The sequence below is a fragment of the Eutrema salsugineum genome, unplaced genomic scaffold (assembly GCF_000478725.1).
Source record: "Eutrema salsugineum unplaced genomic scaffold, Eutsalg1_0 scaffold_1, whole genome shotgun sequence".
Taxonomy (NCBI): domain Eukaryota; kingdom Viridiplantae; phylum Streptophyta; class Magnoliopsida; order Brassicales; family Brassicaceae; genus Eutrema; species Eutrema salsugineum.
This window is the reverse complement of record NW_006256909.1, coordinates 11069841-11085521: the sequence shown is the minus strand read 5'-3', so window position 1 is coordinate 11085521 and position 15681 is coordinate 11069841. Positions and strand designations below refer to the sequence as shown.

At 36.4% G+C, this 15681-nt stretch overlaps 5 protein-coding genes across 5 annotated transcripts; 3 read left to right on the top strand and 2 right to left on the bottom strand.

The window, feature by feature from the left end:
• Positions 1–3989: 3989 nt before the first annotated feature.
• Positions 3990–4817, top strand: LOC18028569 (PRA1 family protein E). Its single transcript, XM_006414353.2, has one exon. The coding sequence runs from the start codon at positions 4091–4093 to the stop codon at positions 4682–4684; it is 594 nt and encodes a 197-aa protein (XP_006414416.1). The 5' UTR covers positions 3990–4090; the 3' UTR covers positions 4685–4817.
• Positions 4793–6740, bottom strand: LOC18028568 (epoxide hydrolase A). The gene is made up of 3 exons (XM_006414352.2): positions 6146–6740; positions 5290–5519; positions 4793–5197 (listed from the first exon to the last, which is right to left on the bottom strand). The coding sequence occupies exons 1-3, from the start codon at positions 6656–6658 to the stop codon at positions 4951–4953; spliced, it is 990 nt and encodes a 329-aa protein (XP_006414415.1). The 5' UTR covers positions 6659–6740; the 3' UTR covers positions 4793–4950.
• Positions 6741–7446: 706 nt separating this feature from the next.
• Positions 7447–9827, top strand: LOC18028567 (nudix hydrolase 7). The gene is made up of 8 exons (XM_006414351.2): positions 7447–7828; positions 7958–8023; positions 8120–8260; positions 8380–8457; positions 8925–8975; positions 9082–9116; positions 9201–9312; positions 9405–9827. The coding sequence occupies exons 1-8, from the start codon at positions 7694–7696 to the stop codon at positions 9624–9626; spliced, it is 840 nt and encodes a 279-aa protein (XP_006414414.1). The 5' UTR covers positions 7447–7693; the 3' UTR covers positions 9627–9827.
• Positions 9828–9912: 85 nt separating this feature from the next.
• On the bottom strand, positions 9913–11875 carry LOC18028566 (epoxide hydrolase A). Its single transcript, XM_006414349.2, has 3 exons — positions 11208–11875; positions 10320–10561; positions 9913–10239 (listed from the first exon to the last, which is right to left on the bottom strand). Exons 1-3 carry the CDS (start codon positions 11832–11834, stop codon positions 9984–9986), a joined length of 1125 nt encoding a protein of 374 aa, XP_006414412.1. The 5' UTR covers positions 11835–11875; the 3' UTR covers positions 9913–9983.
• Positions 11876–13211: 1336 nt separating this feature from the next.
• Positions 13212–14724, top strand: LOC18028565 (uncharacterized protein At4g15970). The gene is made up of 3 exons (XM_006414348.2): positions 13212–13471; positions 13607–13981; positions 14194–14724. The coding sequence occupies exons 1-3, from the start codon at positions 13226–13228 to the stop codon at positions 14710–14712; spliced, it is 1140 nt and encodes a 379-aa protein (XP_006414411.2). The 5' UTR covers positions 13212–13225; the 3' UTR covers positions 14713–14724.
• Positions 14725–15681: the final 957 nt, after the last annotated feature.

Here is a 15681-nt window from a genome sequence, read left to right as displayed (position 1 = left end):
ATTAATCCTCTCTGTTTTAAATAATAAATTAGTGATTTTTTTTACGTTTGCACAGATTGATATAATTTTTTATTTAATTGTTTGAAAATCTAATAATAGTTTGGATTTATTTGTTTTTTATTCTCTATTGTTAAGTATATTTTTTGTTAATTTTTTTTTGCATTTTTATACTAATATATACGCTTTCATTATATGATTAGCAATTGTCTTATTACTTTATGTTTACATACTTTATGGTAAACATAAACTAAATTTTATGTTTACAAAACTAAATTTCGATTATGTATGCAATTATGGAAGAAGAATTCTTCTGCTGGTATACTTTGATTATAATTTTGTTATTGTGGTAACTATATCATGATTGTTAAGCAAATAAGAAGAACACCATTGGTCTATTTCAGTAACTTTATTTTCCACCTCTTAGTTAAAGATACGATTTCATTTTGTATTAGACATATGATTAAATTATTTTATGTGATTATTATTTTTTGTAACTAATTTTTGGATGATCATAAGATTGAGTACTTGACCATAAAAGATCCACATATCTCTCAAAAATATAAGAAAAAATATAAGAGAATGATATAATCAAAGTGATATTGCTCAAAGCCCATTATGATATATTTTGTTGAATCTAAAATTACATGAGTTACAGTCTGTAATTGGGCATGATAATGAGTTATAAAGAGAAAATTCAAGAAACACTTCAGATTTGAGATAATTCATTCTTTGAAGCGAATGTGACATCATATATTGAGAAAGAAAAAACCATATAATTGATAAAGGCCGAATAAGTGGCTATAGAAGTGGTTGCAGGCATTAACGTGGATATGGATATGGATATGGTCAAGATCAAGTTTGAGGCCAAAGAGTTTCTTTTAAGAACTTAGATACTCACTAGAAGTGAGAAAATAAAGATAGTAACATACAAGAGATATGTCTATCATATGATGATAAAATAAACTAGTGTGAGTACAAGATGAGATTATATAAAATATTGGAAGCTCCAGAAGAGCAGATATGATTGCCTATGGAAATGATTTGAAATCATTAATGGATTATACTCTCTAAAGTCTCAAAGGTCAAAAGGATCTAAGATATAATACAAAACCCAAGTTGGGTATGTTGTTGATACTAGAGTGGGATTCAATTCGAGATGAATGGACCTGAAGTGTCATCATCATCTCGAGGGGAAGAATTGCAGAATCACACAATTCATAGTAAGTGGAACATCTAGAAGATCATCTTCACACTCATGTTCGATAAATCATGCGTAAAGAAAATCCAAAAGATTTTAAGATTTATCAAGTTGAGACAATGAGTGAAGGAAATATTTAAAATCTTCACATATATCCAAGACAGTAAAAGTAATTTAGAGAAACCACTTGCATTCTTTATTGGATTTTACTACACTAGTATATGAGATATAAATGGGTCTAGTAAACAAAAAGTTTACTGAAAATCTCACTGTTTTGGCATTACCGGTTAAGCCATTCTGGATCAATAGTAATGCGTAAAATAATCAGAAAGTATATGGACATTCATTAAAGACCCAGGAGATTCTTATATGTTGTCCATAATGAAAGTTTCATAATGCAGCTTTCTCTCTCCATAAATTTGGAAAAAGTCAAATTTCTGGTACATATAAAAAGAGATATTTTGGATTGATCATCCACTATGTATCTTTGCGAAAGTATTTGGTTAATTGATTAAACTGAAACAACATTAAATCACATTATGCCAATGAATAATTTTGAGTTCTCCCCAAGGTTTGATTTTGGTCAGGAACCAGATGTTTTCCATCTAAAAGTTTTGGATAATGTTGCTCTACCATATTGATCTATGATGGGACCTCAAAAGAGAAATATATGTTGGATATGAATCTCCTTTGATGAAATCTCCCTTGATGAGTAAATGTATTAAAACCAGCAAATAAGGGATAATATTATAATTACAGACTGTAATTTCAGTCAGTCAGTATTTCCAACAATTAAGGAAGGGGGAGAAAATAAACAGCTGGAGAATCAGTGAAAGACATTATATTGATCCTCAGAAAGAATGTGCACTAAAAATTTGAAAGATAAGTTACTTGCAAAGTTAAGCAAATTTGATGTCAGAAGCATTGCCTGACCCTAATTAAGTGATACCAGTTGTGCTCCAATTAATATTGATGTCCCGGGCCGGAGGATAATATCAACTGCTATAGAGGATAAAGATCGCATGAAGCATGATAGACCTACTGATTCCAAAGATAAGAATCCTCGAAAAGAAAAAGAGCATATTATAAAATGGCAAGGTCGAGAAAGGATTCTCTAGAAGAGATATAGACATCAAAAAGAAAGAAATCTAGGTATCTAGTAATGATAAGAAATCTGATCATAACTCTCTTACTGGTAAAGCTTATATTGTGAATATGATCAGTTCCATGTTTCAATCTGAGTCAAAGAAACAAACAATACAGCCAAAAGATAAATTCAAACTGATTTCAGCAAAAATTGATCTCTTTCTTCAAACATGTCCAACATTATCAATACTCAAATGATCACTACTACGATATCAACAAGCTATCAACAATCTACTGTGTTCTCTGGGAGATTCATTAGAGTCGATTCAAATTTATTGGGCTGAAGAAAGATGGACCTGAAATCTGCAGATGTAGTAGTCATTGCCATAGAATGATCTAATGGTCGATATCGGTTTCCTCTTAGGATTCCAAGGATCGAACACCACACTCATGTTGACCAGAGCCTTGAATCTATCCGGTCGAAGAAGACAAAGATGGAAGACGATGAAAAAATATAAGAAAAAACGATAAAAAAGAAAAACTAAAAAATAATAAGAAGAAAAAAAGATGAAAAACAATTATGTGGAGATGAATAACTCGCTTTTGTTTTAGTTCAATTGGTTTATGAGTTCAATACATTTATTTAATATACAATTATGTGGAGACAAAGAACTTGCTTTATTAGTATGTTTTAAATAGGTGTTTTAATTCTTTTCAGTTTTTAGTTTATAACATTGAAACTCCAAGGTGTAAAACAAATACATAGTAATTATTTATTGGAAAGTGAATCAACAGACTTTAATGTCTAATAGTATGTGCAACATAGAGATCTATTTAGATTTTTTATTTATTTTTATAATATTAAACTTATAGAAAGAGAAGATCCAAAAAGAAAAGAAAAACGAATTCAGAATATATAAAAAAATGAAATGTGACACTAGAGGAAAGAAAAATGAAGAACATGTAAAATATTGACACATCTCTTCTAAGAAACGTTTTTATGTCTCTTAGACCATCTCCAATAGTAGAATATTCATTTTGGGTATGTAAACAAATAAATATTAATATTTTAATATAATATAGTTATATAATTAAATTTTAATTCTAAAATTAAAAACTAACCAATATGAATGAGACACATGTAGATACTCTACACAATGGGGTTTTGAAATAAGGATTTTTAGAACCCTCTCTCTTATTTTATTAATTTTATTCTTTATTTTAATTGGTAAGAGTCTTTGTAAAACCTACCATTGGAGATGGTATTAGTTTAAACTATTTTTTAAATTTTATTTTATTAAAAAAATCTTAAAAAACTAGGTTAAAAATCCTATTGCACATGTTATAAGACCATGTTTATCAATAGTTTTTTGTTGTATTTTTGACATTTAATAATTTTTTTTTAATTAAAAAAGAGGTTTAAACACAAAGATTTATCTAAATATTCTTTAGAGATTTTAAGGATCGATCCTTATTTAAATATAACAAACTGTGATTGTGATTGGTTCAAGCATAGCATTTTCTTTCTCTCCCTTACTTTTTCGTCGTCTTCTTGCTTTATACGAATCACAGTTGATTTCTCTAATATTTTAATATAGAGTGCTTCCTTTTCTACAATCCTAATGCTTTCCTTTATTATTTTAATATTCTTCAAAAGAACCCACATTAATTTCTCTAATAAACTTACTCTAAAACTCTCTCTCTCTCTTCCAAAGTCTAAAGGGTTTGTCTTTGTCATCTGAACAGACACCAAGTCCAAGTGTCCAACCCAATAGAATCAAAAAACCTCCGTCGTACCGTACAGTTATGGATGGTGGTGAAGAAGTAGCTCCTTCCACTTCCAACACAATCATCGGGAGGTTGAGTGCACGCGCCAAGCAGACGACGCTATCGATGATCACGAAGCTCCGTCCATGGCGAGAGCTTCTTGATCTGTCGGCGATCTCTCTCCCTCGCGGATTCATCGAGGCCATGGCGCAACTAAGGCGAAACCTCTCTTACTTCCGCGCAAACTACGCTCTCGCCGTCCTCGCCACTGTTTTCCTCCGCTTGCTTTACCACCCGATCTCTATGGTCGTCTTTTTCGTCCTCTTCACCGCCTGGATCCTCCTCTATTTCTCGCGAGACACCAACGGTCCGATTGTGAATTCGGAGAAAGAAGTGGATGACCGGATCGTCCTTGGTTTACTCACTGGTTTACTCAGCTCGGTGACTATTTTGGCGTTGGTGTATACAGACGTGGGCGAAAACGCTCTGGTTCCGCTGGTCATTGGTCTTCTCATCGTCGGAGCTCACGCCGCTTCCCGTTGTACTGATGATTTGTTTCTCGATGAACAAACTGCTCGCCGGGGTTGGCTCGGTGCAGGTAACCGGCCACGGTCAAGTTATAACCCGATTTGAGTTACCGCTTATCACTTTTGCTTAGGTTTTGCTCGAGGAAAATTTGGTGGGGTAAAATCAGTTAGGGTGGTTTTGGAAATTCCCAAGATCACAAATATTATGTCTTTATCGTAAGTAAATGGCATTTGACAATCTCATAGCCAAAATTTGTTTGACAAAAAGATCACAAAAATGTTGTTATCACGCTTAGCTATACAAACTTTGCATATTTCTCGTTTCCTGCTTTACTGTGGAATATATGATCCCTAAATACATTATAAATGGCTCTAAAAAGTGAGAAAATAGTCGTGGATGTGTTTACTTATCTCGTCAGGACTTTCCTCATGGAGAAAATGTCCAACGCCTTTCATTACCACAACTTCGTCCAACAACGGTACGTGGCTCTTAAACCGGCCTTCTTGGATGTACTTCTTGGTGCCTGGGATGTGATACGTCAAGTCTTGGTCGCCGATTATGAACTTAACCGGAACTTTCACCTGAGCCTTTGAGAGTGGCCCCATCAGCTCCCATGTTCTGCAAAGAGCAATGCAGAGAATGTATTTCAAGAAAGTTCAATAGGGCGTATACAGGATAGATTAGTAATTTGAGAATTACAGGAAACATACCGGTCCATGTTTCGGTAGTAGTTTAATGGTCCAGTGAAGCCACTCTTCTCGTACTTGGAAACGTAATATTTGACATCATACTCAGTTAGCCAAGAGGGCAGTGAAACGGGATCATCATAGCTTTTTCCTCTAGGTAAGAGTATAGGACCAGGATTACGATACGTTAAGAGCTCTAAGAGAACTCGTTCCGTGCCAACTTTAGCGAATTCCGCCTCTATTTCCCCATACTCCTGCAACGTAAACCCATTCTTCTGATTAGAAACAGCCACACACGAATCTTGATGACAAGCTTCAATCGCAAACAAACTAGCAAATGTTCATTCAGGTTAGAAAATCTGATCATAACTCTTTTACTGGTAAGCTAATGTCTGTCTTGTGAATATGATCAGTTTCATGTTTCAACCTGAGTCAGGATCAAACACTACGATCAAAAGATGAATTCAAACTGATCTCTTGTTCAAACATGTCCAACATTATCAATACTCAAAGATCACTTTCACTACTACAATATCAACAAGCTATCAACAACTGAGAGATTCATTATAGTCGATTCAATTTTATTGAGCTGAAGAAGATGGACCTGAAATCTGCAGATGTAGTAGAACACAGTAAATTTGATCCATAACTCTAATACTGGTAAGCTAATGTTTGGCCTGTGAATATGATCAGTTCCATGTTTCACCTAAGTCACAAACAAACACTACAGCCAAAAGATGAATTCAAGCAGATTTTCAGCAACATTGATCTCTTCTTCAAACATGTCCAACAATACTCAAAGATTACTACTACGCTATCAACTAACTACTGTGTTCTACTGAGAGATTCATTAAAGTTTATTGAGCTGAAGAAGATGGACCTGAATTCTGCAGATGTAGTAGTCATCGCCATAGAATGATCTATAGGTCGAGATCGGTTTCCTCTTAGGATTCCAAGGATCGAACACCACACTCATGTTGACCAGAGCCTTGACTCTATCCGGTCGAAGAAGACAGAGATTCCAAGCGATAATTGCGCCCCAATCGTGTCCCACCACGAACACCTTCTCACGATCTCCGACCACCGCGTCGATCAATCCAATCAGATCTCCGACCACGTGTAGACTTGTGTACGCGTCCACGCTCTCTGGTGCCTCGGTGTCGCCGTATCCGCGCAGGTCCGGCGCGATTGTCCGGTAACCTAACGAAGAAAGTGCCACCATCTGGTGTCGCCACGTGTACCAGAGCTCCGGGAATCCGTGGAGAAAGAGTATCACCGGACGTCGTAAAGCCCCGTCAAAAGCACCGTTCCCGGCGACGGAGGGACTTTTCTCGGCGATGTGCATATTGATTCCATTAACCTTCACAAATCTGTGACTGAAAGTAAGATCCATCCGTAAGAGAAGCTAATAAGAAATGATCGAAATTTTCAAATTTGGGGAAAATTTGTTCTTATCCTTTTGATCTGCGTAAGTACTGAATACCAAGTAGCAACAAAGTCCGGACTCCGGAGCAGTCTAGACCGGTCCGATCAAACTTGGTTAAGAAGTGGAGGATTTTCACACGGTTAAATCCGATCATGTTCGGTTTAAATTCTGTTTTTCCGGTTTAATCCAGTTGAATCCGATTTCCCGGACTTTCTTAATCCGATGTTTGCCGTAAATTTGAAATTCCACTGAACAAGATCATTACATTTACATGTAATTGTGAAAAAAACACACGAATGTAGTTTGTTTTTATTTGATCGTATCGATAAAGATTGTAGATAGATCAGTAGTTTTGATTGTAAACCAACTTGTGAATGTGTTGATTGATCTCGTCAGGATTTTCCGTGTGGAGAAAATGTCCCAAGTCACTGAGCTCGATGGTTTTGTACATCAAATCCTAATCTAAAGTGTTTCGTAGGAAGGATTCAAACTTTAGGACAAAACGAAAAATATGTTTTAAAAACAGCAGGGTTATTTTTATTTGTCAATTTTTTTGTTGTTTAAAAGAAAACATTAACTTTTCTGGAAATTTCCCATTTATCAATAATTGAATTTGTAAATAACATACGCAATTGTCATAGTTAATAGATTAATGTCGTTTACTTTGAAAACATTCTTGGATGCATCGACGAGACCAGATGAGAGAGATGACTTATACAAACCCTCTGAGACGGGAAGATTCAACGTTCCTTCGTCTAATTTATTTTTTTTATAAGATTAATTAAAGTAAAGTTCTGGCCAGTGTTCCTGGAAAATGTCGAACCAAGTCAATGTCTACCATTCACCTTCCCTTATAAAGTCTTGTTGAGTTCGATCTTTTCCCAGAGAGGCAGAGACCATTCAATTCAATTCAATTCAGTTCAGCTCGATTTTGATAAAAAATATCGTCAAGCTAGATACTTTGGAGCAAATTCGGCTTAATCCAAAGAGAGTTGAATTGTGATGGAGAATCAGATCCTTTTACTTGAAGGTGAGACTGACAATTTCAATGGCGTTACCGTTACCATAGAGGAACCCATGGATGCTGAGGTTTTCACCGAAAGGCTTAAGGCTTCGCTTTCGCATTGGAGAGAAGAGGTATTTTACCACAACCCCACTTTCAGATTTCATTCTATAATAAAGTTTCTCCTTTTCTTATTGTGAGCTCTTAAGGGTCTGAAATCATATGAAAGTCTTCGTTTTTTTTTTTTTTGTGTTAATTTGCAGGGAAAGAAGGGAATTTGGATAAAGCTGCCTCTTAAATTTGCTAATCTTGTAGAGCCTGCAGTTAGTGTAAGAGGGTTTGCTAATGATTTATTGGAATCCTTGAGTTTTGGTAAGAGTTTTTTTTAGAAATGATGTTTGTGTTTGGTGATTATAATTCTTCAGGAAGGGTTTAGATATCACCACGCTGAGCCTGATTACTTGATGGTTGTATCTTGGATCTCTCAAACTGATGATACCATCCCAGCCAATGCTTCTCATGTTGTTGGTGTCGGTGCTTTGGTCATCAACAAGAATACTAAAGAGGTAAAGACCAATTAATTTGATTCCCTTGTTTAAATCATGGGGACTCAAGAAGAGCAGAATAACAATTAAATGAATAATAATTATGTTTGTTTATGAAAACATTTCTTCAATGGGCGCAGGTTCTCGTTGTCCAGGAAAAGAGTGGTTATTTCAAAGATAAAAATGTGTGGAAGCTGCCTACCGGTGTTGTCAACGAGGTGAGTTACATCGATTTTCTTAAGAAAATAACTCTTAGCTAGGACTGAATGATAGTCTTATATCTAAAGCTAGGACTGAATGTAGATGTAGTAAGTCGGTTAGAGAGCAATTAGTGAGCGCTTGGCTTGTAAATGGTCTTAAGCATATTGTCTAGGGGAGTTGAGAGTTTCTTATTTTTTCAGTCTATCTTGGTGGTGATTTGGAGAAGAAAACAAGTTTTGACAGCTTCTGTTCGACGCTGAACCTTAAAAGTGTTTACAATAACTCAGATCAATTTTTTACATCATAAATTCTGTTCACGACTTGGCTAGTCAGCTTGGTATACATATTTGCGATAGTATCAAACATTTGTCCCTGGAAAGAGAATTGATGATCAAGTTTGAAATTAAAAGGAGAATGGCAGAAATGAAGTTGTGTTCGTTTTATTTTTCTTGCTGCTTCTAATTATAACATTCCAAATCCACAGGGTGAGGATATCTGCACTGGAGTAGCTAGGGAAGTGCAAGAAGAAACTGGTGTATATATCCTGCTTTCAGAAACAAATTTATCTATTTTAACGATCTTTTACTTTCCATTTTATTCTAAAATCTGTGTTTTTTTTCATTGGACGTTATTTACTTCAGATTGTTGCAGATTTTGTTGAAGTGTTGTCTTTCAGGTAAATTATGTTTCATTGCCTTGGAAAACATTTGATCTAGCTTACCGCATCGGTTCTTTATTGATTAACTCTGTGTACTCGTAGGCAAAGCCACAAATCATTCTTGAAAAAGAAATCGGATCTGTTTTTCCTTTGTGTCTTAAGTCCACGCTCCTACGAAATCACTGAACAAAAATCTGAGATTTTGCAAGCTAAGGTATTCTAACTTCTTTCACTGTTGATGAGCCAAGAAAATGTTTAAGTTACCGTCACCTGAGCTGGTTGGTATATATCGTTTTTCACCTACAGTGGATGCCGATCCAAGAATATGTAGACCAACCATGGAACCAGAAGAACGAGATGTTCAAGTTCATGGCTAACATTTGCCAAAAGAAGTGCGAGGAAGAATACTTGGGATTCTCCACCGTGGAAACTATCACAGGATCTGGCAAGAAGAGCTTTATGTACTGCAATGCTGATCACGCCAATCGCCTTCAAGAATTGCGTAACCAAGCCTCCTCTTCTCTCTGATAACATTCTCATCCGATCCGATTCTGTTTGATATCGGCATTTGTGTTTGTCCAGTGTGTTTCTTTCTTCTACTTACAAGCTTTCTTAGACAATGCAGCCTTTGGCATTGTCTTGTAATCTATTTACAGTGGTGCTTTTTCATTCTCACAAAAACATCTACCCTTAACCGGTTTTAAATTCTCAGCTCTATGTTTCATGTTATTTCCGGTTTAGTCCAGCTGAATTCGAGTTCCCGGGCTTTATTTGCTGTTCATTTGAAATTCTAAGTGAACAAGATCGATCTTACATGTAATTGTAAAGTGCACACGAATGCTATTCTCTTTTATTTGAACGTTTCAAATACACACGAGTGGTTTTTTACTTTTCAAGGAACTTTTGAAAAAAGTTGTGAATATGTTGATTGATCTCGTCAGGGCTCTCCTCATGGAGGAAATGTCCCAATCCGTTGAGCACGACGGTTTCATCAAGCAACGGTACATCTCTCTTAAATCCGCCACCGTGAATGTATTCCTTAGCTCCCGGCGAATTGTACGTCAAATCTTGATCTCCGACTATGAACTTCACCGGTACACTGATCTTAGCACCGGTCCACGGTGCAGTCAGCTCCCAATTTCTGTTATAAAAATCAAACCAAATTTAGACCGATTGGTTAAATCTGTGATTTAACTTATTAAACCGGGGAAATATGCGTACCGGTCAATGTTGCGGTAGTAGTTAATTGGTCCAGTGAAGCCTTTCTTGTCGTACTTGTTGACGTAATAGTCGAGGTCTTCTTGTGTTAACCACGGTGGTAACGCAGACGCTGCGTTTTCTGAGCGTTTGAATAGTTTGGGTTTTGGGAGGTAAAGCGGGCCAGGCGTTTTGTAGGTGAGGAACTTTTTCAACACATTCTCTGTTCCCAACTTTTTGAACTCTGCTTCTATCTCTCCAGGTTTCTAAATCACAAAAATAATCACTCATATACATTTATTCTTTTACATTTAGATTTATATAGTCCTTTATATGATAGAATTATAAAAATCCATTTCTCATCAACCAAACTAGAATTTTCCCTAATTTTCATTCAGTTTTGATTTTTCTCCAACCGGTAAGAGTTTTTTTTTTTTATGTAGTTATTATAAAGAGTCGTATGAAATTTTAAAGGTGGACATTCCGGTTCAGAATTTCTGGTTTTATTCGGTCCCATTTCGCTTGGTTGGAGAGCAACTTATAAAACTCAAACAAAGCCTAATTAGTTTGATCCGGTTTTCGATTTCGGTTTCATCATGATAGTCATCACAGACGGATCTGGTTTACTTTAGTTTGATTTGATTATTATGGTTTGAGACTTGAGTAAACAAAAACTAAATTTACTTTTGGTCAACATAGCTCGTTTCCTAAATTCCTAATCCAGTAAGTCATTTTTAATTTTGTTTTTGTATCCCTTATTTAATTATACTGACCACAACGAAAACTTATTAGACGATGTTGGTTTGGGTTGGTCTAATTTAATTTAGTTCGGTTTAGGTTGATACAAGTCTTTAACTTGCAAACCAATCCAAATGAAAGAACATTAGGGCAACAAATTAAACTATTAATTACCTGAAATCTGCAGATGTAATAATCGTCACCAAAGACATGTCTCAACGTCGGAACCGGAACTCGATCTGGATACCTCGGAGAAAACACAACACTCATGTTGACCAGAGCCTTGACTTTCTCCGGTCGGTACTGACACAACTGCCACGCAATCATCGCTCCCCAGTCATGACCCACCACGAAAACCGCCTCGTCTCCGCTCGTCGTCACGGCGTCGATGAGTGCCACCAAGTCTCCGACCACGTTTAAGTAAGTGTAATCCTCCACTTTCTCCGGCGCGTCTGTGTCACCGTACCCTCGAAGATCCGGCGCGATCGTACGGTATCCCAAGGAGGAAAGCGCAGCCATCTGGTGCCGCCACGTGTACCAAAGCTCAGGGAATCCGTGGATGAAGAGGATGATCGGGTCTCTTCCTGATCCGGATATCTCTGCGTAGTGCATGTTTATGCCGTTAACATTGAGTGTTTTATGTTCTACGCCGTCGAGTTTTGACATCTTCACGGTGGTTGTTTTCTCTGGTGGGTTTGATTGGTTTTGAGGGAATGTAGGAGATTGAGTCGTTGGCTCTGGTCGTTTCCCGAAATGGAGGAATCTGGAAAGGAAATGGTTTAGGGATCTATACAAGAACATGAAGGTTTTTTTTACTTTTGCGTTGTTTGGGTTTGGTTGGTTGTGGTAAGGCTATAAGGCTCATGCCACATTTTAAAGATAAGGAACAAAAGGTTTTATCAAATGTGTATCACGAGGAATAAAGTAGGAGAGGACATATGCATTATTGCGTACGAAAAGTTATCAAAATTATTGTCTTCATTGTTTTAAACGATGGACATGTATTCAGTCGATTTCTTATAAGATAAAAAAAAAAATTCAACCAATGTGAAATTTGCAGCATTTTCGATTTCGAATCTCGCAATTAAATTACTGGAATTTCTTGGAGTGGACACAACATTACATTGGAATAGTAAACTCCTAGGTGTGAACGTATCAAAAGAGTATTCTTTATTTTGCTTGATGGTTACATAGTGGTATCACTACGTTTTTGCTCAAGTCATTCACTTTTCTTCCAATGCTAGCTTACTGCATTTATGTGTCAACCGGATCCGGAGAATCAATACGTATTCTCTTTTCTTTTTATCACGTATGAATATACACGGGCAGAACAAAATAATACGTATCAATACGATAAAATACGTATTCTTATATATTTCTTAATTTCTTTTATATAAATATCAATATAAACGGACCAAACGAAATAATATCCAAGTATATAGTGATAGATATTAGATAGTGAAATTAATTACATAAACCTATATATGATGAAAACCTTATGATAAATGGTCTAGCTCGGTAAAAAAATTACGTTTAGATCTATAATGAGTTCTACATTTTAAAAAATTATAAATGCGCTTGGTGAAAGTCGGACATCGATCAGTTATTATTTATTAATCTAGTTAAAAGTTGAAAACTGGCGATGATTAATGTTGTTATTTACATGGTTTATGGTTATCAAGTAATTATATGAATATACTTTGTTTTTGTTTTCCGGTCAAGACAAAACATGTGATGGTACGTATTATACGGCTATAAACAAAACTCGAATTTTGTGATTATACAAAGACTAAAAGTATGATGACTTGATGAGCATCAGACCACATGTGTTGTAAATTTTATATATGCTTGACAGAAACAAAAAGATGGTGTCTTAAAAAAAAAAAATCATAACAAGAAAAACAAGGTTAGAAGAGATTTTGGGATGAACTATATATAGAATGTAATTTTCCAAGAAGAAAGATTCATTAACAAAGACGGCACATATATAATAAAAACTAGATGTTTACATTGGAGGTTTCGTAAATCTCTCTCTCTATGATATTAAAGTATCGAAAAAGATGGATAGATCAAAGATAACTAAATTTACTCACTCACCAAAAGGATTTATATGATCTCACGTAAACATATGATTAAATTAAGCTTTTATACGTTCCATTCGAAATAATTGATGTCACTTGTGAGAAACAAATATGGCTGATGTACGGAGCGTTAGCATTACCGAAGAAGGTTGCAACAACAATTCGCTGCGGCGAGAACAGTTGATAATCGGGAGGAGAGATATGAAGAGGATCACAGTTTTCCTAACCGCAACTGTTTTGATGCTCCTAGTGTGCTACCGTTGGGAATCTCCCATCCAGCCGCAGCTTCTCGGTTTTTCCGCGTTTACGTCGCTGCAGCCGATCCCGACCAAACAAGACTCTAACAAAACCAATCTCGTTAAGTAACTTACATTTATCTACTACATAACATTTTTTGGATGCAAACATGTTTTTTCGAAGGCAAATTGCGTTTACTTTGACCGGTGTTTCTTTTGGCTCATATAAGTTTTGATTTATTGTGTTTTTGGGCAGTATGAATCAAAAGATGTGAGAAGTTTGGAAGATATCATGAGAGAAGCAGCGACAGAGGAGAAAACGGTTATAATAACTTTCTTAAACCGGGCCTGGGCTGAACCAAACTCGATATTCGACTTGTTTATCGAGAGCTTTCACGTCGGCCAAGGGACTAAGCGGTTGCTCCGTCACCTTGTGGTGATATGTCTAGACGAGAAAGCCTACTCACGGTGCTTGAAAGTCTATCCCCACCGTTGCTACTTCTTGAAGACCGCAGGAGTTGATTTCTCCGGCCAGAAGAACTACATGACGCAAGATTATCTCAAAATGATGTGGCGTCGTATTGAGTTCTTGGGCTCCCTCTTGAAGCTCGGATATAGCTTCATCTCCACGGTATCTATCTATATATTTCACGTGAATATTTAGAAATCATTAACTTTTCAACTCAAAATGAGTGGATGACTTTTTATTCTTTGAGGTTTTAACCATAGCGCTAATTAATTATGGTGAAATAAAACATAGGTCCAAATTGGTAGTCTTGAAATTTGATTAGATATATATTGTACCTATTTTTTAGGTTAATTGTTCTTGAAATTGGAAAATAGGACATGGATATAATGTGGCTTCGAGATCCATTTCCTCGTCTATTTTCAAAAGGAGATTTCCAAGTCTCTTGTGACAGCTACAATGGCAACTCTATGGACAAGAGAAACCTCGTCAATACCGGTTTCTATTTCGTCCAAGCCAACCAAAGAACTGTCAAGTTCTACAATTACTGGTACAGTTCAAGGTCGAGATTCGGAGGCAAGAAAGATCAGGACGTGTTCAACAAGATCAAACACGACCGTTATATCACGAAAAAACTCGGGCTTACGATAAGGTTTCTCGACACGGTTTACTTCCGAGGATTCTGTCAAATGAGGCGTGAGATGAGCAAAGTAATCACTATGCATGCCAATTGTTGTTTTGGTCTACAGAACAAGATTTTTGATTTGAGACAAGTGCTTGAGGATTGGAACGCTTACATATCTGCGGCTGGGACAGTCGATGGCCGGAAAATGAGATGGCGATCACCGGATCATTGCTGGGGAAGAGTGAAAAAAACTAAGAAGACAAGGGTTTAGTGATCGATGCAAGAAAAGATTACATCAATCTCTTTTTTTTTTTTTTTTTTTATTGGAAGCTAAAGATTCCAAATGAAGCAAAAGTTAAGTCCTTGTAACAAAACCGATTTATACACTAAAATATAATATTGGACTATATATATGAAAATGCATCTTAAGGTTCTTGAAAAAATTGACTGACGAAAAAAAGTTCAAGAACAAATTAACATTCTCGATTGACTGCTGCTGATTAGATTGGATACAACTCAAGAAAAGTAGTAGAAGGAAAAAAAAGCTATCTATAAGAGTCTGAAGAAAACATTTATACCGGATGTTGAGCAAGAAACTGGCCTGGAAGGCTGGAACAAGGGCTAACTCGTCAAACTTTTGTTCCACAGTTGGTGGCAACTCCTTGTTAGCAAAATATATTTTGGCCCGAGAATCAAGCTTTATATTAATCTCATGGAAACGAGTAAACAAGAATAAATCTTTAAAAATGGAATCCATTTGATCAGGATTCTTTCTCAGATCTTCATTCAAATCTTGGGGGGGCTTCCATACCTGCGAACACGAAGCAACAACTTCTTTAAAAAAAGGGAACCACCTATCAGTGGGCTTTAGAAACTGAAAGTGAGGCTTTGTCATAGCTCTTCTGGCCAGTTCCCCCAAAAATACATCTTCCCCGTACCAGGCCACAAACTTTGCTGTGATCCTAATAGTGTCAAGCTCCATGAGCTTCATCCCTTTAGGGCGTACACACTCAGGGAGTACACAATGTGCATTTGATACAACACAACATTCAAACGTTGAGCTCGTCTGCCTGGATACTTAGAGTAATGACGAAGCTTGCTACTATAAAATTCGTGATCAGGATCTAGGATGTTGAGAAAGTTGAATCTTGGATCATCCGCAGTACGGTTCATGACCGTACTCTCAAACTCAGACCCGTTTTGGGCAACCAATAGAGCCGTCCTCTCGATAAGAGTATTA